General features: G+C 45.4%; 1 protein-coding gene and 1 non-coding gene across 2 annotated transcripts; one reads left to right on the top strand and one right to left on the bottom strand.

Moving 5' to 3' along the window:
* Positions 1 to 2,615: 2,615 nt before the first annotated feature.
* On the bottom strand, positions 2,616 to 23,816 carry KIN (Kin17 DNA and RNA binding protein). Its single transcript, XM_048501494.1, has 10 exons — positions 23,531 to 23,816; positions 20,431 to 20,525; positions 16,979 to 17,022; positions 16,756 to 16,878; positions 15,728 to 15,909; positions 14,694 to 14,742; positions 13,621 to 13,678; positions 10,036 to 10,159; positions 9,077 to 9,192; positions 2,616 to 2,919 (listed from the first exon to the last, which is right to left on the bottom strand). The coding sequence occupies exons 1-10, from the start codon at positions 23,642 to 23,644 to the stop codon at positions 2,616 to 2,618; spliced, it is 1,209 nt and encodes a 402-aa protein (XP_048357451.1). The 5' UTR covers positions 23,645 to 23,816.
* Positions 18,770 to 18,960, top strand: LOC125435969. Its single transcript, XR_007244952.1, has one exon. It is a non-coding gene; the product is annotated as a U2 spliceosomal RNA (small nuclear RNA).
* Positions 23,817 to 24,058: the final 242 nt, after the last annotated feature.

Below are 24,058 nucleotides of genomic sequence, written 5' to 3'. Positions count from 1 at the left end.
GAGAAAAATTTCTCTCTGTCAACATTTTCTACCCCATGCATAATTTTATAGTACATAATTCTGTAGAATTATAATTTTATAGAACAAAATTCTGTCTTATGCTGCTATTAAAAAGGCCAGGCTTTTAAATTAATTAATTTAATTAATTAATTAATTAATTAAAAGGCTATATCTCTCCCAGGTCTGACTTGTACAGGTCTGCCCAAGGAACACACCTGAATTCGACAAGGGTCTTTAAACACTATCGCCTCTGCCCAGGAGTTAGCAAAGTCAAACCTCCATCCTCAGGTGCAGTCTATCAGGGAGTAACAGTCCCTGGGAATAAACGGGATGTTCATTTTCTTTCTGGCATCTGCTCCAGAGGAGCGGACAGGACGTGCCTTAGCTGGACTTGGCAAAATACTTCCGTCCTCAGCGTTACAGGATGTGAAATGTCTGTTTGTTTCAAAATTGCAACCCTTGTGTCCCTGCTTGAGTAATTTTAGTGGAACATCCTCGGCATCTGTTGGCTGTTTTCGGAACTTGCTTCCCCGTCGCTTCAGAGCTTCCCTGAGCTTCATTTGGGATGGGCTAGAAATGAGTGTAAAGGGCTGAGGTTTCTTTGGAATCTGTGCCCCTCCCTCGCTAACAGAACTAAACAAATCCACGGAGTTCATTAGGAAATTGCCAGCAGAGCTGCAGTGGACATGAAAAAGCATGTCACAAAAACAGAGTGGTTGACTTGGCACGAGGAAACACGGGGGAGGGCGAAGGTGAAGATTAACCCTTCTTCTGCCACTTTTTCAGGGCCGTTCTCTTAGGTCCTTTCCGCACATGCAGAATAATGCACTTTCAATCCACTTTCACAATTGTTTGAAAGTGGATTTTGCTATTTCACTCAGCTATAAAGTGCATTGAAAGTGGATTGAAAATGCATGATTCTGCATGTGCAGAAAGGGCCCCAGATGTGTGGATCCAGATGTCTTTGCCTGTGCCATTTCATGGGGGAGATAAGTAATTGTGGCAGAAAAGCAAAAAGGCAGGGAAAGGGTTACAGCATGCCCCCCCCCCCACATTAACCTACCCCTGCTGTTTTCCTTGAGAGAAAATTGCTGTCCCCTGGTTTGTTTGTGTATCCCAGAGTAAAGCATAATTTTTGGGCAAGAAGGGCCATTTGCATTGGAACACAGTAAATGATAATCTATATTTGAAGTGCCAAGTGCAAGATTTCCCATTGTGACCCACCCCCACCCCCATTTCATGTGTGTTCACCCAGAAGGAAGGGCTGTACTATGTGTGATTATGGGATTCTCTGACTGGAAGCCCTAGATGTGTTTGAATTTTTTAAAAAGTGGTGGGGAGAGTCAAGTATGTATACTGTTTCTATAGAGCAGAGATCACTTCACCTGAAGAAAATGATTGCTTTGGAAGGTGGACTCGATGGGCCTTTCCCCACTTACCTTCTGCTGAGCGCTACCCGGGCCAAGTAGCGTGGGGTCCCGGGGCACTCCTCACTACAGGGGCGGTGACAACACAGCCACCCCGACGCTGCCACTGTTGCGTCCCCTCAGCGCGCATCATTCCTGGCGCTGGAGAAAATGGCGCCTTTTGACGACCACACACAGAGTGCGGGGTCGTGGGGAAGCCAGGGCACGCGCCAGAAATGACGCGCACAGTGAGTAGCACACAGCAACGGTGGTAGAGGGAAAAGTGGGGAAAGGCCCTATGGCATTATACACAGTGGTGTAGCACCCCAGGGCCAGGTGGGATGCGACGCCCTGGGCACGGCCTTGCAGGGGTGCGGCTATGACATGACAGGGGCTTTCCGGGGCATGGCAGGAGCGGGCAGGGGTGTTCCAGCGGCACAGGATGAACGGGCGCCCCAAGCTCAGTTTCCCCTTGCTCTGCCTCTGATTATACACCATTGACATCCCTTTCCTCTCCAAACCCCGCCCTCCTCAAGCACAATCCCGCCCCCAGATCTCCAGTTACCAATTCAGAGCTGGAAACTTCACAAATAGTGTGATGTAATGGGCCTCCTGTATCCTTAGAATTTAGATGTCCAATCATAAGACAAAATGGTATCTGGAAAATCCTATACCTGCCTGCCTGCCTACCTATACAAGCATCACATTCTGAGCTAGTCATGAATTAATTGGACTCTACCAAAAATAGAAAAGTATGTCATTAGAAGACGCAATATCCTCTTTGCGGACTACTTATTGAAAACATACAAATAGAGAAATAACGGCAGAATTTGAGATTTTAATGAAAACAGCAGTTTTACAAGAAAGACTAAAAGTGAAGAAAATGCTGATACTAACCATCACCCCAAAGTTAGATTTGCATTCGGATCCATAATGAGGTAGCTGGAGGTCACCAAATATATATGTCGGGAGGTCTATTAAGTGCATGTTTTTTAAAAAATTATTATAGTGGTGGAGGGGAGATTAGATTTGGGAGTTTTTTCTTTTCTTTTTTCCTGAATGTGAGGTTCATATGTGCAAAAAAATAAAAAAAACTTCAAAAGAAGCAACAATATCTTTGGCCAAACTTTGTAGAGAATCTGGGGACCTGCCCTAGCAACTAAATGTACACTTACTACACACCAGAAGGCTGGGTGGTTGGAAATGGTTTTACGATGCCGTGATTCCTGTTGGTAACGTCTTGGACTGGAGGGGGATTCGAACATGGAGCAGGTTGCCCTGTGAGAAACATGGAGCAGGCTGCCCTGTGAGAAACTCTCCGTGATTAGAGAAGCCCTCTAAAATGGACAGGTGGAGCAGAACAGGTTGCGGTGAGCGTTGGTGAGAGCGGCGTTCGACAGCTGCAGGATCGCTCTCTGGGCGGGAGAAGCCATCGAGGGCCGACTTGGCCTTGTGGATGATTAGTGACTCACTTTCCTCCAAAGCAGTCATAAACAAATGCCCACGCTTGTTGCTGTGGGAAGGACCCAGTGTTGGCTAACGTCCTGTTTTTGCAGGAGGGTTTATGACTCTACAGCTCTGGCCAGCTGTGATCCTTACGCTGTCCTGTGCTGGATTTCTGATCTCAAAAGTGAAAATCGTTAGCTGACCCAGAGTTGGTTCGTACCCAGCTCTTGGTTCCTGCCCCAAAGTTTGACCAGAAACGTCACATGCTCCGTTTCACTGGTGCCAAGCAGCTGGCGAGGGCTGGCAACCGGAGAGGAAAGTCAGGCGAAATTCATGCGGCATCTGCCTCATCTGCTTTCTGAGAATGTGGTTTTACGAGACACGTTTTAGTCTACTGCAGATTGCGGGGGGGGGGGGAGAGCTCAATGAAGGGTGATAGTAGGCCACTTCAAAGCTCTGAGGCAAGAGTGAAAGGAACAACAAAGATGGTTTGTGTTACAGAAGTTTAAAAGACCACAAACATCCAAGCTCAGTCAAGGAATAGCTTAGCCGAGGAACTAAAACACTTGTTACGGCTTCATGTTGGAATTTAATCTTACTCTAACTCAGTGGTTCTCAGCCTTCCTAATACAGCGACCCTTTAATACAGTTCCTCATGTTGTGGTGACCCCCAACCATAAAATTATTTGTGTCTCGGTTCCTGAGTCATCGGAAATATGTGTTTTCCAATGGTCTTAGGCGACCCCTGTGAAAGGGTTGTTCGACCCCCAAAGGGGTTGTGACCCACAGGTTGAGAACCGCTGCTCTAACTTAAGGGGCCATCAGTGGAAATTTAATTTAATTTACCCCACACAGAGCCCCCTGGCTCTGATCTAGATCTAGAACCTACTGATTTGTCTTTTTGGCACCCTACAGTATCTGTAAAATTCTCCTCCAACCCCACATTTCAAACTTATTAACATTCTTCCTCTCAGCTTCGTCACTGTCCAGCTTTCACACCCATGCATATCAATGGGAAATTCTGTGGTATTTTTTGGAATGATTTAAATCTGCAGTGAATTCCAGGCAATGTTGTGCTGACTGGAAAGCCAATAAGTAACTGTGAGTCCAGCATTTGGACTCAAAGAATTACGAAGCAACTTCCTATTTCTGCTCTCATAATTAGTCTGCTCCTCCTTTTTTGATAGGGTTGTCAGCTTGGGTAAGAAAATACCTGAAGGTTTTGGGGGTGGAGCCTGAGGGGGCGGGGTTTGGAGAGGGAAGGACATCAATGGAGTATAATGCCATATAGGCCCCTCCCAAATTATTCATTTTCTCCAAGGGAACAGATCTCTGTTCCTGGGAGATCAGTTGTCATTCTAGAAGGTCTCCAGCCACCACCTGGAGGTTGGCAGCTGTACTTTTCACCTTCATCCAAGGCCGTTTCACACATGCACTCGCTTCCCAAATCCCATCCTCTGAAGACGTCATCCTGAATTCTCTGGGAGTTGGAGCAGGCAAGTGGCAACCCTTCGTAAAGCAGCTGTTTGTCCTGGTGTTACCGCCAGGAAAATATGAAAAATATTTCCCTGACCCTATCACTGAACTACACTGGCTAAGGACTGGAGCAAAGAGACCAGTGTTATCCAAAAGTCTTCATAGGGCCTGAAAAGGACATGTATATGTGGTTGTGCCAATGTTTTACATGGTTTTCCTCTTGCTTCATCCCTCTTAAGATTTAATGTAAGCCCCTCAGTGTTGGATTTATTGTTTGCCTAGTGTTTAGGCTGATATCTTAGCTAGGTTTTCCATTTGATTTAAGGTTTGTTAATGTTAGTCTAGGACATTTTTTGGTGCTCTTTTATTTGCAAGTTCTCTGAATTAGAAAAATGTTATTTTTGATATTTGTATCTGTTAGTAAAAAAAGCAATAGCTTGTAGCAACTGATATTAAGACCCAAGGAAGCTAGTTTTGGAATTCAGTTTGGGCCAACACCTGGTAAACCTCTTTAGCGAAAACGAAGACCCCTTTGGAATTACAAATTGAATCTGATGACGGCACCCCATATATCCCAGCCATTGAAGAACGTGCCAAGATCACCATTGGACCATTTGAACTTTCTTTTGTTGCGGGACTGAGGCGCGGGAGCCTCAGGACATAACTCAAGGGAGCAGCCCATCTGATAACCAGATACCTGGGTGTGTTAACAGCTTCACCCAGTTTTATGAATGGACACTCTCTGGTCCCTGTTTCAGCACTATCGTAAAGTCTCGCGGGAAGACGCCCGACAGCGAGATCTCATGGTCCCATTCACAAAGCTGTAATTGTACCTTTTCTTTTATGTGTTGATGTTTCCTTATTGTTGCAAGGTAAGGGACCTGCCCCCTTACCTGCCCCTTTGCCCTCTTTTGATCTTTGTATATAAAAAGTCCTGCGCTTGACTACAGGGGCACGATTCCCCTGCCTGAGCTGTAGCCACCACTTTCGAATAAAAATACTTGCTTTCGAAGAACACCGGCTTCCTGCGCCTCACTACGTTGCCTGAGCTGAAATCACTTGATGTTACCCGAGCAGCAGCGGTAACACTGGCAGCCCTCAATTTCACAACTTGGTCTGCCTTAGGATTTGTCTTATGAACCTGGGAGCTCTGTGTTAGTTTCCAAACCCTTGAAGAGCCAGCGTGGTGTAGTGGTTAAGAGCAGGTGGATTCTAATCTGGAGAACCAGGTTTGATTCCCAGCTCTGCCACTTGAGCTGTGGAGGCTTACCTGGTGAACTAGATTAGCTTGTGCACTCCCACACACGCCAGCAGGGTGATCTTGGGTTAGTCACAGTTCTTCCAAGCTCTCTTAGCCCCACCTACCTCACAGGGTGTTTGTTGTGAGGGGGGAAAGGAAAGGAGTTTGTAAGTCCCTTTGAGTCTCCTTACAGGAGACAAAAGGGCAGAGGTGGGATCCACTCAGTTCTCACCACATCTCTAGAAGTGGTTACTAAATTTTTCTGAGTGCCGAGAAGGGGTTACTAAAGCAACCTCCCTGCCCAATAGGGACTGGAGGTGCGTGTGTGCGGCGGCGCCACTGTTTGAATCCCACCACCATCGGAACCTGTTATTAAAATTTTTGGATCCCACCACTGGAAAGGAGTGATATAAATCCTACTACTACTACTACTACTACTACTACTACTACTACTACTACTACTACTACTACTCCCCCCCCACCCCGCACTTTGCTCAAGCTGGTCCTCCTTGATTCCCAAGGCTTGCTGATTGTAGAGAAGCAAAGATGAGTTTTGGGAAAGGGTGGGACCATAGCAGGATATAGCAGAATCCAGCTAAAACCAGCCATTTTCTTCCAGGGGAACTGATCTCTGTTGCCTTCAGGTTGCCAACTCTGGGTTGAAAAATACCTGGAGATTTTGGCATGCAGCCTGGAGAGGGTGGGGTTTGTTGAGAGAGGGAATGTAACCCCCATGCTCAGAATGGGTTGACCCAGAAAGGGGTGGAGCAGGAGGATGCATAGCTCATGTAGTTTGGAGGAGACAAGGCTACCAGACTCGGACCTTGATTTGTATAAGCCCTTAACACCTTGTTAAGGGTTTTTTATGTTTGTAATGGGTGAGAGTTCTCCTGGAAACCTTCACCCTGTTGAATCCTGTTCACCAAGCCCTTGGAGTCTTCAGGAGCCAACCCGCTTGCAGGAAGAATTGGACTTGGCAATATCAGAAGACTGTAACTAGAAGGACTTGAAACGAAACCTGAACAGGACCTTGAAGTGTGATGTTAAATGTTGATGTTTGATGTTATACGTTAAGAAAGTAAACCATTTTGTTTTTAAAATTTGTTGTTGCAAACTCATTCCAAGTTCTGCCCCACCGGACCCACAGATAGAGGTTACAGGAACACAGTAGGGTATAATGCCGTAGAATTTATCTGCCAAAGCTGCCATTTTTTTCTCAAGGAACAGATCTTGATCCTCTGGAGATAAATTATAATAGCGAGGGATCTCCAGGCCCCACCTGGAGGTTGGCAACCCTACTGTTGCCTGGAGATCCGTTGCCATTCCCGGAGCTCCCCAAGTCCTACCTAAAAGCTGGCAACCATAAAAGGGGTCTACATTAGTAAAATCATTTGGAAATAGAGCACTTTCCTTTTTCACTTTGCTTGTGCAGCCAGAACCCAATTGGGCCCCTCCGTAGCTGCAATTTCCCTTTCCTCTGTTTTTGTGAACGAGACGATCCACACAAAATGGGACCGGAGAGGTCACACATGTTTGGACTAAGGGGGCATGCTCAGTTTTGCACTAACAGCTCCTTCCAGTGCTTCATATAAACAGTCATAAAATCGCCCCTCCAATGGGGGAATCTGCTGTTTCAGTATATAAATTAAGAGCAAGGAATATGGGAAGCAAAAGAGATTCTCTCCTCCCCCCCCCCCTCCAATTCCCCAGCCATATCAAATTCCAAAAGGAGGAATGCTTTTATTTCATTCTTTACTAGAATAATGCCGGAGAAAAGTTTTCTATGTGCAAAATACTTTCTTACTGGAAGGCTGCACGTTTGTGTGATTTGTGGATTGACCCTTCCTGTAAGTAATGGGACCGTGTCTTTGTTCCAGGTGGTCCTGGTATGCAAGCTTTAAAAATAAGGAGATTTGGAGGTCAAAGCCACACACGCGAGAGACATACCTTTTCCCCCAATCCCTGATATGGAAGATGAGGCTCTTGGCTCATGAGCAGCAGTGGCGTAGTGGTTAAGAGCAGGTGCACTCTGATCTGGAGGAACCGGGTTTGATTCCCAGGTCTGCCGCCTGAGCTGTGGAGGCTTATCTGGGGAATTCAGATTAGCCTGTGCACTCCCACACACGCCAGCTGGGTGACCTTGGGCTAGTCACAGCTTCTCGGAGCTCTCTCAGCCCCACCCACCTCACAGGGTGTTTGTTGTGAGGGGGGAAGGGCAAGAAGATTGTCAGCCCCTTTGAGTCTCCTATAGGAGAGAAAGGGGGGGACATAAATCCAAACTCTTCTCTTCTTCTTCTTCTTGGTTGGCACCATCCAGACATTGTGAACGAGCCACAATTTGTGTCTGGAACGAGCACGATTTGTCTGTGATGCAAACGATCATTCTCTGGCTTACTGCTCCCCCATCCACTTACCCTTATCTACCCTTAGTGTGCCGTGCTGAAATAAAGGACATCCTGGTTTAGGAAGTCCTCCATAGAACCACAATCAGTTGTTACGGTGGGTTACTAAGTTATTATTATTTATTATTATTACAGGTTCAGCATTTGCTTCGTGTCCATCAGCTGAAATTAAGGTTTCGAATCCCCATTTGTTGGCGAGCAATTAACCAGAGCTATTTGAAGCATCCATATTTGGATGAGGGCCACCTTCAGCTAGCCAAAGGTGGGGCCAAAGGCCAGGGGTTCTGGTAAAACTCACTTTCCCTGACCACCACCACCCCCTGCACCTCTCCTGTGATCTATCCGTGTACCTTTCCCTGTCCATTCACTTGCAAGCACACCACCACCTACCCTGTTTCCCCGAATATAAGACATCCCCTGAAAATAAGACGTAGTAGAGGTTTTGCTGAAGTGCGAAATACAGGGCATCCCCTGAAAGTAAGACGTAGCAAAGTTTTTTGTTTGGAAGCATGCCCGACGAACAGAACACAGAAAAATTAGACATCCCCTGAAAATAAGACATAGCGCATCTTGGGGAGCAAAAATTAATATAAGACACTGTCTTATTTTCGGGGAAACACGGTATGCTTCCAGCTTCCTAGCATTAGTAGGCAAGTGCCTGCAAGTGGAGTACAGCACCTGCACGCACCAGCCAGTGCTGTTGGGGAAAAGGCCAGCAGTTGCGAGCATAGGCAGATGTAGGATTTTTGTTGGGGAGTGGGTGCACAATCACACAGGGCTGCTGAGAGCCATCATGGGCCCCTGGGTATGCTTGTCACAAAGTCCCTGTTTCTTTGATGTTTTCTTAAAGGTCTGCACAAGTTTTGCTCCCTCTAGTGGTCGATTTGATAACCTAGCCCAGGGGTAGGGAACCTGCGGCTCTCCAGATGTTCAGGAACTACAATTCCCATCAGCCCCTACCAGCATGGCCAATTGGCCATGCTGACAGAGGCTGATGGGAATTGTAGTTCCTGAACATCTGGAGAGCCGCAGGTTCCCTACCCCTGTTCTAACAGGACACATTTCAATTTATCACTTTTCTGCCAGCACAGCTTTCAATGATGTACCAGCAACTGGATGCTTTGGGGCTGAATCCAGTCGCTGAATCAGTACTGATCACCACAACACTTACGGGCTGTAGCCAGTAGTCCGTTCGAGCCGATTTTTTCTTCTCTTCTTCTAACTGTGGGAAGAAATGAGATTGAATCAAATGTGAATAAGAAACTCATAAAATCACAGCACAAACTCAGATACATTGCCAGCTACAATGTAAAATTTACAATCATAATAACAGAGGAAAGAAGACTGATTTGCATCTGAACTGTTCCAAACAAACTGAAGTATAACTTTGTGCAAATGCCGGAAGCTAAAAGAACCGTGTAAATTGCTTGAAATGAAATTTTGTAATTGAAAAAGGAAAAGATTCCCAGCAACATCCTGGTCAGATCCTCATTGGTCAAGGCAGCCTTAAAAGGGGTCTCCAGCTGAAAACTGGGTGTGTGTGTGTTTGTGTGTGTGTGTGTCAGAGACTAGAGCACACAATCACTGCTCCATTCTTCAGGCCAGGGGCACATTTGGATTATGCATCATCCCAAAATGGCTGCCACAGGAGGAGGCGCTAAACCCAAAATGGCTGTCACAGGAAGAACTAAACCCAAATGGCTGCCACAGGAAGAGGAGGAGCCAAACCTCAGTTGTTAGCTCTTTGGCAGCTTTTAGATGGCACCAGAATAGAAGACAGGAGGTTAGAGTCTGTATCTATGGGCTATAGACTTGAAAACAAAATGGCTCTGAGAATACAAAATGGATTCACCGCTAGACAGGCTACCTCCGCAGACCCACATTGCCACAAAATGTGCTGAGTGGCCCAGGGCCAGTCTGCCAGTCTAACCTACCTTATAGGGACATTGAGGGGATAAAACAGAAGTAGGGGGAACTATGGGTGCTGTTCTATGCTCCTTGAAGGTGGGAGAAGGATGTACTAAATACAATTTCTAGGTGGGAAAAAAAATGCATCTCACAACACCTCTATGATTTCATCCAGTGCCGTCTTTCTCTTCTTTTCTTTAGGTTGCCCCAAGATAGACGTTTCTTTCCGTTTAACCGTCGGTGCTGCGCCTACCGTCTTCAGCCCGCTGGGTCCAAACAGACTGCAAAAAGGGGGTGCAGATTACTTCACCTGTTGCAGGCCTCTCTAGGAAGGCAAAGATGCCCCAGTGGCCCTGGAGTGTTGGAAGAAAGGGACTTTACGCTGTTTCCTGCCTCATCCTACAGAGGGTTTTTTTACTAGCGAGCTAATGGCTGGATAGACTTAGGAATTTGTCACCTTTACTCTATCATGCTGACTCTATCCCTTTGATGTAGACTCATACTCTTAGGGACTTCCTCCCTTGCTTCCGCCTTCTTCTCAGAACCTCTCCATCTTACCTTCACCATGCCTAGGGAGAGGATGTGTCTCCTACGCATCCGCCTCCATCCAGCTAGATTAGAATAGATAGTGAACCTATCTCTCCACCTTTCTATCCAGAATGGAGTTCACTAATAAATACTCTTTTCATTAGATTAGAAACTACAAACGACTCTGACTTTCTTCCCTGTGTTAGATTAGAAACTACAAACGACTCTGACTTTCTTCCCTGTGTTCAGCCTCTGTGCCGCTCTGCTACTTTTGCAAGGGAAACAAACGCACCAGGTGTGGTTCTCCCAACATGGAGAACCTTCATCTACCCTCTGGACTGCTCCAATGAAGTACCAATCCTCTGCTTCCGTGAAACTCCCAAGTCTGGGCTCAGCATTGACCATATGTTGAACAGGACGTGGCACTGTCTTGCTGCTTATTGCTGCTTATTTCAATTTCGTTCCCAAAACAAGGGTTCCCAGGCGACCCTAGTATTTCTTAGTGGTCTCCAAGTACTAACCATGGCTGGCCCTGCTTAGTTTCTGAGATCTGGTGAGATCAGGCTAGCCTTGGGCCATCCAGGTTGGGGCAGATGAAACAACGACTGCCGTTTATTTCCACTATAAGAACATAAGAACTAGCCTGCTGGATCAGACCAGAGTCCATCTAGTCCAGCACTCTGCTACTCGCAGTGGCCCCCCAGGTGCCTTTGGGAGCTCACATGCAGGAGGTGAAAGCAATGGCCTTCTGCGGCTGTTGCTCCCGAGCACCTGGTCTGTTAAGGCATTTGCAATCTCAGATCAAAGAGGATCAAGATTGGTAGCCAAAAATCGACTTCTCCTCCATAAATCTGTCCAAGCCCTTTTTAAAGCTATCCAGGTTAGTGGCCATCACCACCTCCTGTGGCAGCATATTCCAAACACCAATCACACGTTGTGTGAAGAAGTGTTTCCTTTTATTAGTCCTAATTCTTTCCCCCAGCATTTTCAATGAATGCCCCCTGGTTCTAGTATTGTGAGAAAGAGAGAACGTCTCCTCTCCAAACAAAAGAGTCCCAAACGCTGCAGCCTCTCCTCATAAGGAAGGTGCTTCAGTCCCTCAATCATCCTCGTTGCCCTTCTCTACACTTTTTCTATCTCTTCGATATCCTTTTTGAGATGTGGCGACCAGAACTGAGCACAGTACTCCAAGTGCGGTCGCACCAAGGCTTTATATAAGGGCATGACAATCTTTGCAGTTTTATTCTCAATTCCTTTCCTAATTATCCCCAGCATAGAGTTTGCCTTTTTCACAGCTGCCATGCATTGAGTTGACATTCCCATGGAACTATCATGGGACTGATAGTTCCCATGGAACTATCAGTCACAGACCAGGAAAGGGATTTGGACATCTTAGATGTCCAAATCCCTTTCCTGGTCTGTGACTGATAGCACTGCCCCCTGTAGCGTGTATGTGAAGTTTGGATTTTTTGCCCCTATGTGCATCACTTTACTATTTTTTGCCCCTATGTACATCACTTTACTATGCTTTCACCTCCTGCACGTGAGCTCCCAAAGAACACGGTTCTTTTAGCTTCTGAAACTTGTTCAGAACTTTTATGGACTCAACAACTGTTAACTGATCTGAATGCAGTGTATGAAAAGCCTGTGAAAATCTTAGAAGATTCCCAAACATGCATTCATATGGCTAACATGGAAAGCATGAAAGCAAGAACCAAATACATAGCAGTTAAATACCAAAATGTCAGAGAGTTAGTTCAAAAGGGTGACATTACATTGGAGTATGTACCTACTGAACGTAACTGTGCAGACATCTTAACCAAAGCAGGTACTTTGTACAAGTACAGAAACCTGTTACCTGAACTTGGTATTGTGACTGTATCCAATGTGTTGCATGATGTGTAATGTAACCATTTAAAATGTATTGTAAATGTTTTGTAAATAGATAATCTGTACCCAAGATGAGAAGGGGTGTCAGGGAATCAAAATAAAGAGGTGTGCATCTTGTGCACAGACCATGAAGATCTAGATGACAGCACCTGTCAGCCAGGGTCAGTTGGCAAAAGCCTGGTGTAACTGAATCAAACCAGTCTGATCTGGTGCTGTGACCTTCACTGTGATTGGGCAGTGATTGTATAATAGTGGAGCACTATCTGTGCACATTTGCTGTTAGGGATTCTTTTTTACTGCGAAGCATGCTGCCGGTTTGTTCTTTGATATTCACTTGTATATAACTTGCACCTGAAAGTAAAATTCCTTCTTTGAAGTGAAGCTGCTGTGGTGTGGAGTTATTTGTCTGCTGTGCCAAGCCATCTTCAACTGCACTTATCTTTTCTGGTAACGCACCTTTCCGCTAATAAAACGCACGCTCTGTCAGTCATGAAGGCTGGAACCTTTTCAATGAAAGCTGAAAACTGACCCCCCAAAAATGTCACGCAAGGATGTCCGAAATTAGGATCCGGACTCCTGATGAACCCACTGGGATGCGCTCCTGGGCAAACCACAAGGTTGCACACAGGATGGGTACAAGAATATGGGCGTGGCTCATGCCGTTGCATAGCGAAAGATGATGCGGGGAGGAAAAACAAACAGCCGAAACCACAGCATGCCAGAAAATGCCAGAAGGCCATTGCTTTCACCTCCTGCACGTGAGCTCCCAAAGACACCTGGTAGGCCACTGCGAGTAGCAGAGTGCTGGACTAGATGGACTCTGGTCTGATCCAGCAGGCTCTTTCTTATGTTCTTAAGGCCATTGCTTTCACATCCTGCAGGTGAGCTCCAAAAGGCACCTGGTGGGCCACTGCAAGTAGCAGAGTGCTGGACTAGATGGACTCTACATCCTGCAGGTGAGCTCCAAAAGGCACCTGGTGGGCCACTGCGAGTAGCAGAGTGCTGGACTAGATGGACTCTGGTCTGATCCAGCAGGCTCTTTCTTATGTTCTTAAGGCCATTGCTTTCACATCCTGCAGGTGAGCTCCAAAAGGCACCTGGTGGGCCACTGCGAGTAGCAGAGTGCTGGACTAGATGGACTCTGGTCTGATCCAGCAGGCTCTTTCTTATGTTCTTAAGGCCATTGCTTTCACATCCTGCAGGTGAGCTCCAAAAGGCACCTGGTGGGCCACTGCGAGTAGCAGAGTGCTGGACTAGATGGACTCTGGTCTGATCCAGAAGGCATGTTCTTATGTTTCTTATGGGCAAGTGTAGAAGAGTTTACCTGGGCTGGGGGTGTGCCGCTGCTGAAGTGCTTGCTCCTTTGTTCAAATTAAATACCACTGTAAAGGGAAAAAATAGAACTTTTAAAAAACATCCTAGATATTCAAGGCGGCAGCATCACATGTTTTGTTCATGACACAGCTTCCTGCACACTCTCTTTTTGAACTGTTACCATCTGGCAGACGATACAGGTCTATAAAAACTAGGACAAAGAGGCTTAGAGACAGCTTCTACTCTAGAGCTGTGGCTATGCTGAACTCCGTGGCTTCGTGTTGATGTGTTTGGGGCTGCATAGGGATGGGTGGAGGAAGGGGAAAGGGAGGATGGGGTATGAGTCTAAAGTTGTGTGCATCGAGGAATGCTGCTGTAAATTTCGTTGTGCATGCACAATGACAATAAAATGCTTATGCTTCCTGAAGGAAAATGATAGCATTTTCCAGAATCAATAGGTTCAAAATGAAGGAGACATGAATGTGGAAACCCTGATGAAAATTATCTGCACTCACAGGAACTGTGAAAGCTCTCGGACGAAGAAAGCTTTGGCTCAATGCCTCCTACTAGAGATGCTTTAACTGAAGAAGCCAGGGGCTGAACAACCCAAGACTTTCTGCAGTTCCCTTCAGAGTTGGAAGACCCGAATTCAAATTCTAGCGCAGCCACAAAGCTCACCAGATGACGTTGAAGAAGCACGTATTGCAACCTTACAGGATCATTGTGAAGATAATGTACAATATCTCATGGACCCTGGGCTAGTCACTCTGTCAGCCTAACCTACTCCACAAAGTTGTTGTGAGGAGCTGTCTAGCAAATGCAGTACAAATGGTTTCCTGCGACCCCCTACCCTCACAATGGCCCTGTGAGGCAGGTTAGGCTGGGAGTGACTAGCCCAAAGATACTCAGCAAGCTTCCATAGCAGAGTGGGGATTTGCACCCAGAACTTCCAGATCTCAGTCTGGCATTTTACCGCTACCACACACTACTTTAATCTCCAAAACGAGAACCATAAAGACCCCGCAAATGACTGCAGGATTGTGAATTGTGTTGACAGAACCTTTGCGTTGCACATTCCCCTACCTTTCTCTTCATCGTTTTCTCGGTTCAGTTCCGTGTAGACCGGGGTTTCCTGCGAGAGAGCATTGAAACAATTTGGGTGAGCTATTGCCGTTGTTGACATGAGCGAGATGGTCAAAATCAGCCCTGCCGGCCACCACTGTGGTTGCCGTTGATTCCAAGAATACATAACAGAATTGGGATCCAAGTAGAACAGGACTTTTTTTTGAAAATGAAGAGCTTGGATTTATACCCCACCTTTCTCTCCTGCAAGGAGACTCCAGGTGGCTTACAAGCTCATTTCCCTTCCTCTCCCCACAACAGACGCCTTGTGAGGTAGGTGGCGCTGAGAGAGTTCCAAAGAACCGTGACTAGCTCAAGATCACCCAGCAGGAATGTATGAGTGTGGAAACACATCTGGTTCACCAGATAAGCCTCTGCCACTCAGGTGGAGGAGTGGGGAATCAAACCTGGTTCTCCAGATTAGAATCCACCTGCTCTTAACCACTACACCATGCTGGAGAGGTAAGGGAGGAACTTCAAAGTCGAAAACATACACAAAGACAAAAGGTGTCCAATTTATACTTATTTCGTAGGAGTGCAGAAACACATCTGGTTCACCAGATAAGCCTCTGCCACTCAGGTGGAGGAGTGGGGAATCAACCCCGGTTCTCCAGATTAAAATCCACCTGCTCTTAACCACTACACCATGCTGGAGAGGTAGGGGAGGAACTTCAAAGTCGAAAACATACACAAAGACAAAAGGTGTCCAATTTATACTTATTTCGTAGGAGTGCAGAAACACATCTGGTTCACCAGATAAGCCTCTGCCACTCAGGTGGAGGAGTGGGGAATCAATCCCGGTTCTCCAGATTAAAATCCACCTGCTCTTAACCACTACACCATGCTGGGGGATGAGAGGGACGAGGCAGGGATATATTAGGAATCTGGGGCAGATAAACAGGGAGATGGCCGGCTTGGCTCCCAACATCATAGGGTATCCTAATTAGACATGAGAATAGCCATCATCAGAATCCAAGCATGAGGCAGGTCCCTACCTGGTCCTTCCCTTCCAAGCCTCTCTTGACTTGCTCTTCGATGAACCTGGCTGACTTCTCTTCGTCATCCAAGTCCTGCTTCTTCTTCTTCTCTTGCTCTTGCTGCCGGCGGATCGTCTCGGGGTCTCGGTCAATGTACTGGATATACCAGCCTTTGGGGGTTTCATCCACCTTGCAGAAGCCTTAAAAACCACATTGCAACTGTTACCAACTTGGGAGAGGCAGGAAGGGAGGAGGAGAGGAATGAGACATCACAAAAAACTGAAACCTGGGCGTTTCCGCTCGCTCTTTCCCGTTCTTGATTCATGGGCACCCAGATTCTAGCTCAAAACATAGAATGTTTATCAGTTTACTGTTGATCAGTTAAGAGTGTCTGGGGCAGGGGTCTGCAATCTGCGGCTCTCCAGATGTTCATGGACTACAATTCCCATCAGCCCCTGCCAGCATGGCCAAGTGGCAGGGCTGATGGGAATTGTAGTCCATGAACATCTGGAGAGCCGCAGGTTGCAGACCCCTGGTCTTGGGGAAGAACAGAAGGCTCAGAGTTCTCAGTTCAAATTTGACCCCTGGCACAAATTTACAAGTTGGCCATAGGGTTATCGCTCAACCTGTTGACAAGTTATGACTGATTTAGATCAAGCTTTTTTTGGTCATGGAACTCCCATCAGCATGTGCAGGGTTCTCAAGAAACAGTTTTTCTCCAAGCAGTGACCGAAATTAGATCTACTTTATTTCAGCAAGATCACATTATCATACGCTGGATCACCACAGGGTAGTCTTGGGACCAGCTGCAATATGGTGACTGGCCCAATATCACTCAGTTTGCATCGCGCCTGAGCTGGATTTGAATCCACATCTTTCTGGTTCAACTCCCATAAACTACCTACAACATTGCCACACCCGCTCTTCGGAACTGAGAAATTTAGAATATTGGAATGTTCCCAGACTCTCTCATTGGCACGGCTTCTCAAAATGACACTTTGGAAGAGGCCTAACCTAGAATTTTTCCTTACAGGGAATAAAATTACCTTCTCGCCCTAGCCACTTGGTAAAATCGGTCAGCGTCTCCCATTGCGTGGCGTTCATATGGATGTGCTCTCGATGACTGATATATTCATTGTATACTATGTTATTATGGACTCTCTTTGTTCCTAGAACAAGAAATCATTGTCATTAAATGCAGATTTGCTGCTGAAGCACTTTTGACTGTCTTACAAAAGTATGCAGCTTCATTACAAAAAAGGGATTTACCAAATCGTCTTCTGAGCAGTTCTAAGAAATCATTCCGGAATTCCCTGAAGGAGAACAAAAGAGACAATTTCAGCAATGTAGCACAAAAGTTTGAGACGACATACGTTAATAAGAGACAACGGCTTCTTTTTGTGTAAAGTGAGTTACACAGAACTCTTCATCAGGTAAGAATGATACTAGCTTCAGAGGACTCTTCCACAGAAGCTGAAGATGCCTAATGATTCATCTTCACAGGACAAAAAAGCAGCATGAAGCTTCTGTCTCCAGACTGTGCAGATATTCTACTTCAGAGACATTCAGCAAAGCTAATGGATATAATTTTTCCATGGGGCAGGATTAACTCATACTATGTTATTCACTGCATTTGTACAATTCAAGGAAGGCTGCTCACTCAAGTATGGAGTGGACCAGCTTTTCAGAACTAGAGAGCAACATGTGAAAGCCAATCCTGAAGAATTCCCTTCAAGAAGCTCCAAACCGCAAAGTCAATGTGATGGTTAATGATTCATTTTCCATTTTGCTAGATCAAGAGGTCTGTGTAACTCTGCAGCTTGCATCTTCTTATACCCAAGAGCCAACTGTCCAGTTCAATCCATCATTTTGCTTGTGTTTCTGATGTAGCCCTTGCGCACGTATACAGAGTGCCTAAGGCACATCTGATCCTATGGTTTTTTGTGGGTGTGCAATGTAGATAAGAACCCTGTGGGATCAGAACACTGGTCCATCTGGTGCAGCATCCTAAGAACATAAGAAGAGCCCTGCTGGATCAGATCAGTGGTCCATCTAACACAGCACCCTAAGGGCATAAAAACAGCCCTGCTGGACCAGACCAGTGAATTACCTGTCCAGCATCCCAAGCCAGCCACCTATGGTGCCCCAAAATCACCTCTAGGTGACCTGGTATGAAAGCTTTGCAAACTGTGAAGGAGGAGGAGAGGGAGGGAAATTCCTGGAGATTTGGAGGTGGAGTCTAGGGAGGTCACGAACCTCAGAGGGATACAAGGCCATAGAGTTCGCCCTCCAAAGCAGCCATTTTCTCTACAGGATCTGGAGATGAGCTGCAATTCTGGGGGATTCCAAGGTCTCACCTGGAAGCTGCAATTTTTATAGTTGCAGCAGATGAAACTCACTTGGATAAATCAACAGTTTGACTCAGGATAATACAACTTCATGTGTTCAATAAGACAAACATAGCACTTCATCTATGATGATCAGGTGCAGGGCACCTCGAATCATAGAGTTGGAAGAGACCCCAAGGGCCATCAAGTCCAACCCCCTGAAATGCAGGAACACACAATCAAAGCACTCCTGATATGTGTTTGATGAAACAATGGTTCTCATTAATTAAAGGTATGCACAAGCTAATGCATAAGGCTCTTTCCCTCCAGCCATTATCACCTAATATTGTCTCTAAGACAAGGCACGAGAATGCAGAAAGGGAAACTTCTGGGCACCAGCCCTGACTGTAAATAGTTACTAGAACTGCAAGGCATCATGGGAAAGGAGGCGGAGATATGCAGATCAGCAGCCAATGCCTGTCAGAGACCTGGCAATCAAAACAATGAAAGTGACAAAAGGGAGAGAATCTCCCAATTATGGAATCAAACCGTCTTTTGGGGGAGCTGATGACCTGCAAGGCAGAAAGAGCCACATTTGGGGAATGGGAAGGAAGATCTTGTGGCCCCGGCTGGGCTGGCTGCTGCGTTGGGCACCTCCGGCTCTGGCGTTGCTCTCTGGGGCTGCAAAATGCCTCCAATGGATCAGAAGGCCCTTTTCTAGAAAAGCATCTTTATCGCTTCTCGGCCTATCGGCTAAGATCAAGCGTAGTATCTGTTCTTATCAGTTTAATATCTGATATGTCCTCTATTTGAGGACTATGTATTAAGTGGATTTTTGGGACTGGGAGATGGAATAGGGGCTTGCTCCATCCACTCCATGCATCGGCCTGGTATTGCAGTACCTCCAGGAATGGTGCACCTCCCCACCCTGGGGAAAATATTGCTGGTTTAAAAAAAAAGATGGGAAATATTCTTTTTCTTTCACTTGCTTGGTTCTGTGAGCTCAGCACCAGACAGAAGCCTACACTGTGGGACCAGCGACTGCCAGAGGGGAACTACCGCCTAGACGCCGCCCTCCGCTGCTGCAGAAAGACCTGCTCCCCCACCACGGACTGTGATCTTACAGAACATATGTTCTCTCTTGATATGAACTAGTTGCTTATGGCCCTTCAATGTGTGCCATCCCAATGTGGACTATCTGCCCATGGACCTTAAATGTGCATCCCAGCGACCGGACTCCCAGTGCATGCTGATATATTCTTGCTTTGTACTACCTACTCCACGACCAATGTTTTGCATTCACCCGCATTTCTGGGAACTGCCTGTATTAACTCCATATACATTTTTAATACATGTATTTTAAACATTCTCTGAATAAAAGTCAATCTGTTCTTATCATTAAGCATTTTTTTAATTGTCATTGTGCACGCACAACGAAATTTACAGCAGCATTCCTCGATGCACACAATTTCAGACTCATACATCATCCTCACTTTCCCCTTCCTCCACCCATCCCTACACAGCCCCAAACACATCAACACGAAGCTTTAATATCAGTTTAATATCTGATATGTCCTCTATTGGAGGACTCACATAACAAAAGGGGTGTAGCAGTAAATATTAGTAATAGGACCACAACTACTGTTGCACTCTGGCTATAACTAATTTTTCAAATGCGTATATCTATATACATGAGTTTATATCATTGTTCATATTTTTTATATTTCATTAGCTATAAATACAATCATTTCTTGTCAACACCATCCAACAGGTAAGTTCAACTTATTTTTTAACAATTATAACAAATAGATTCAGGGTCATCCATATAATGAAATATAAAAAATAAGAACAATGATATAAACTCTATTGGAGGACTACATATTAAATGGATTTTGGGGACTGGGATATGGAATAGTGGCCTGCTCCATCCACTCCACGCATCGGCCTGGTATTGCAGTACCTCCACCCCTTGGAGAATATTGCTGGTTAAAAAACAGATGGAAAATATTCTTTTTCTTCCACATACTTGGTTCTGTAAGCTCTGTTTCCTCTTTTTTCCTTCTCAGTTTTTTCTTTTTTGCTGTGACTTTTTGCTCAAAAGAACTGCAAAGCCCCTTAAGTCTGACCTCATTTGCTAGAACAAACTTGAGAAGCAAGAACTTGGATTATTGGATTATTTCTAAATAGGCACAAGCTATTTCTGTATTTTGGGCGTGGGTATTTGGGGCTGTATTTTGGGCAGGCATTTTTTTTTTGGGGGGGGGTTGAGGCTGTTTCCCACAAAGACATAAAGGGGTTCAATCCAACTCGAGCCCCAGTGGGAATTCTGCCAAAAAGATACTGACATCATGCAAGCAAGAGGAAAGTTTAAGCCAAAATATTGGTTGCACTCACTCTGAAAAGTGATCCATGAACTGTTGAGGATTTTCAGACGCAAGCAGAAGCTGTCTCTGGTGAGATTCTGACATGCAATGACATTTGAAGCCATTCTAGACAAACAAAACAATAAAAATACAATTTGGCAAACTGCACTGTTAAAACCCACAATAAAGGGCATAAATTAATGTTTATTAATGCTATGTTTACTGAGCCCTTTGGGGGAGGGAGGTATACAAATCGAATAATACAATACAATACAATACAAACATCAGTTAATGGCAGTTTTAACCTGGGTGAGTTCAACACTTTCAACCTTGGTCTGCAGAGACCACATTATAATGACAATCAAAATACATAATACTTAAAGCAACTTAAATAATCAAATACATTCACATAATCATATTTACACATACAGAAAATGACAAGGCATCTAGCCCAAAAGTATAACTTGAACAGAGTACCAGACCACATGCATCTAAGAATAATGGATGAAGCATTGCCAATAATTAGCAGAGAAGGAAAGAAATAGCCAAACCTACTGTCTCACATTTTTTGCAGCTGTTACAACCTAAGATGGACAGAACTTAAAGAGACATAACAAGATTTGAGAGTTAAAAGGGCAAAAGAACAAAGTGAAAAAAATCACAAACACCACCTCAGATCCAAATACTTCCAACTTGTGATATTTATGGATTTTCACCGAATGGATTTTCATCTCATTCATACAGAGACTTTAGGTCTTCTGTGTATATGTTGGGATCCCTTTTCTGTTTATTTGTTACCTACATGTTGTATTATTCTTCATTGTTGGTAATTGGTTTATTTGATACAGAACTTTTTCATTATTTCCATAATACAAACATACAACTCTTACTCATAATATTCAATTAAATATCCAAGAACAATTAAGTATGTGGAGGTTGGGGGTGTCAGCCCCTCCTGTTTTTTAGTCTAATTATATTAGTTTCCTCCTTTTCTTGGATCATGAAAACAACTAAATTGTTCGTAACAAAACTGCAATTAGGCACAAGCCTTGGAGGTCATCCAAAAAGATAGGTAGTATGTTTGTATTACGAGTACAACTGTATGTTTGGTAATAGGTATTTGTTATGTGTTAGAATTAGGCAATAGTATATAGTGGCAGTCCGTTAGGTATAGGGATAAGTGGATATTTAGGAATCACAATAGCACAATAAACACACTGTGCACTTTATACTGAGGCTTGTGTATTAATGGGATATGCATTTGTGTTGGAACTTGTTGGATATTGGTTGACCTTGGATCAGTCACAGTTCTCTCTGAACTCTCTCAGCTCCACCTAACTCACAAGGTGTCTGTTGTGAGGACAGGAAGGGAAAGAAGTTTGTAAACCCATTTGAGACACCTTACAGGTGAGAAATGGTAGGGTATAGATCTAAACTCTTCTCCTAACTTTGACTCACAAAACTTGAATGTGGCCATATATCACCATCAGATCACAGCCCCACTTACAGAAACCCAGGAGTTCTTTCTAGGCAGGAGACTAACAGAGGCGGGTTGCCACTTCCTTCCTCTGAATAGTGACCATGGTATTGCTTGGAGGTCTTACATCCAAGCACCAGCCAGGGCCAACCCTTCTGAGATCATGATAGTCTGGCCCATCTAGGTCAGGGCCATGAAAGCTTGTACCCTGGAAAAGCTCAATAGATTTTGATTTGTGGTTGGAGTCAAAGTTTGTTCTAAATTCCACTAAGTAATCAACCCTCCCGGTCAGCATCTTCAATTGTGTGCTCCTTTGAGCAACTCTCCCTGTCTCCATATGAACAGATGGGTCATCAGTCCCAACAACTTGTTTCTAAAAACAGCTAACTGGCCAGTTCCAAATAAATCCAGAAGCAAACTTTGAGGCAGTGGTTCCAAGCCTTTTTTCCACTCCCAACCTGTTTCCCTAAAACTGTATCCCCATAATAGCAAATCCATGACATAATTTTTCTATATATTCCCAAAGGCTAGAATCCCTAGGCTCTGGGGAGTACCCCAGGTTGAGAGCCACTGTTTCAAGTCGACATTCTTCCCCTCTTCTTACCCCACAAACACATTTGGAACAATTTCCCTTCTGAAGAAGAAGAGTTTTGATTTATATCCCCCCTTTCTCTCCTGTAAGGAGACTCCAAGGGGCTTACATTCTCCTTTTCCTTCGCCCCCTACATCAAACAGCCTGTGAGGAGGGTGGAGCTGAGGGGGCTCTGAAAAATTGTGACAAGGCCAAGGTCACCCAGCTGGCATGTGTTGGAGTGCACAAGCTAATCTGGTTCCCCAGATAAGCCTCCACAGCTCAAGCGGCAGAGTGGGGATCAAATCTGGTTCTCCAGGTTAGAGTGCACCTGCTCTTAACCACTACACCACACTGGCTCTGGACATAAATGATGCACTGACACACCACGGCTCATGGGCACTGATTTGTTCTTTTTTTTCTGTCATGCCATAGCAAACTAGTGGTGACTCCATAGGGTTTGAAAGGGAAGAGACGCTCAGAAGTGGTTTGTCATTGTCTGCCTCTGCATCACATTTGTCATTCTTTGAAGGTCTCCCATCCTAACACCAACCAGGCCTGATCCTGCTTGGCTTCTAAGACCTGACGTGTTCAGGCTAACCTAGGCTCCCCAGATCAGGACTTCTTTGAATTCATCCAGTTCCTTGCATACCATCATCCATTCTAGTGATACCCCAAATACTAATGTACTAGTTACTGAATATCCCATTTTATCGACTGCACTAGCTAGAATCTGCCTTGAATCCCTGCATGAAAGGTAGACTATAAATAACTTAAATGAATAAATATTGCGGTGATGAATTCCACAGGCTGGATCATGAATTCCTACACGGCAGTTTCACACTGAGTTCTCGAAAGAGAGAGATTTTTTAAAAAATAAAAGGTTATTTCCATCCCCCCTTTTCACCCCCACACAGGACACCCTAAGCCTCTATCGCTCCCTCCCTCCACAGCAGTCCTGAAAAAGAAAAACAACTCTGCAGTCTTCATTTGTAGGAGAGGAACACAAAAGCCCCTTTGGGGTTATGACGTTCTCAGGTATACTGAGCCTGAACAAGGATGCTCCACTCGCCGCCCTCTCACCTCGTCCCTGCACTGCTTCTGGCACATCTGGCAATACCAGCGAAGTTTCTGCAGCCCCTTCGATTTAATGCGGTTCGCGATCGCCTTGGGACTGAGGAAGTCCGTTTTCCCCATGTTGGAAAACAAGGGAAATTCCGCCTTTGGCTTCTTTCCGGCTTCTTTCCTTAAGTACAGCTGACCCAACAGCGGAAATACCGCACAGCCTTTCCCCCCTTTCGTCCGCTCTATCCTTGTTTCTCCATGGTGCCATCACAAGATCTACCGCTCTAGCCGGTCGACTTTATGGAGCGAGCGCAATCTTTACCTTAAGGCCTGTAGAACACGTGGACGCTCTACCCTGACTCTCTATGATGTCGGCGTTGGTCACGAGCAGGAAACATCGAGGGAGGATCACTCTAGCCTGTCAACTCTATGGCGAAAGTCCTATTGGTCCGGCTCTACTTCACGGCCGATAGAACACATGGCTGTTCCGAAGGAGTAACCTTTGAACCTGGAAACTATTACCGCTCTTCCGGAGAAGCCTGAGGA

Source organism: Sphaerodactylus townsendi, linkage group LG06, assembly GCF_021028975.2.
Source record: "Sphaerodactylus townsendi isolate TG3544 linkage group LG06, MPM_Stown_v2.3, whole genome shotgun sequence".
In the NCBI taxonomy this organism is placed as follows: domain Eukaryota; kingdom Metazoa; phylum Chordata; class Lepidosauria; order Squamata; family Sphaerodactylidae; genus Sphaerodactylus; species Sphaerodactylus townsendi.
This window is presented reverse-complemented; position numbering and strand designations above follow the sequence as displayed.

Bases quoted from the DNA above. Each gene is read 5' to 3' on its own strand.
- KIN (XM_048501494.1), bottom strand. From the start codon at position 23,644: ATGGGGAAAACGGACTTCCTCAGTCCCAAGGCGATCGCGAACCGCATT. The intron at 15,910-16,755 runs GTAATTTTATTC...GTGGTTTTTAAG, and splicing joins CAAGTGGCTAGGGCGAGAAG to GCTTCTGCAAGGTGGATGAA. The intron at 9,193-10,035 runs GTGTTGTGAGAT...TTCTTCCCACAG, and splicing joins CACTGGATGAAATCATAGAG to TTAGAAGAAGAGAAGAAAAA.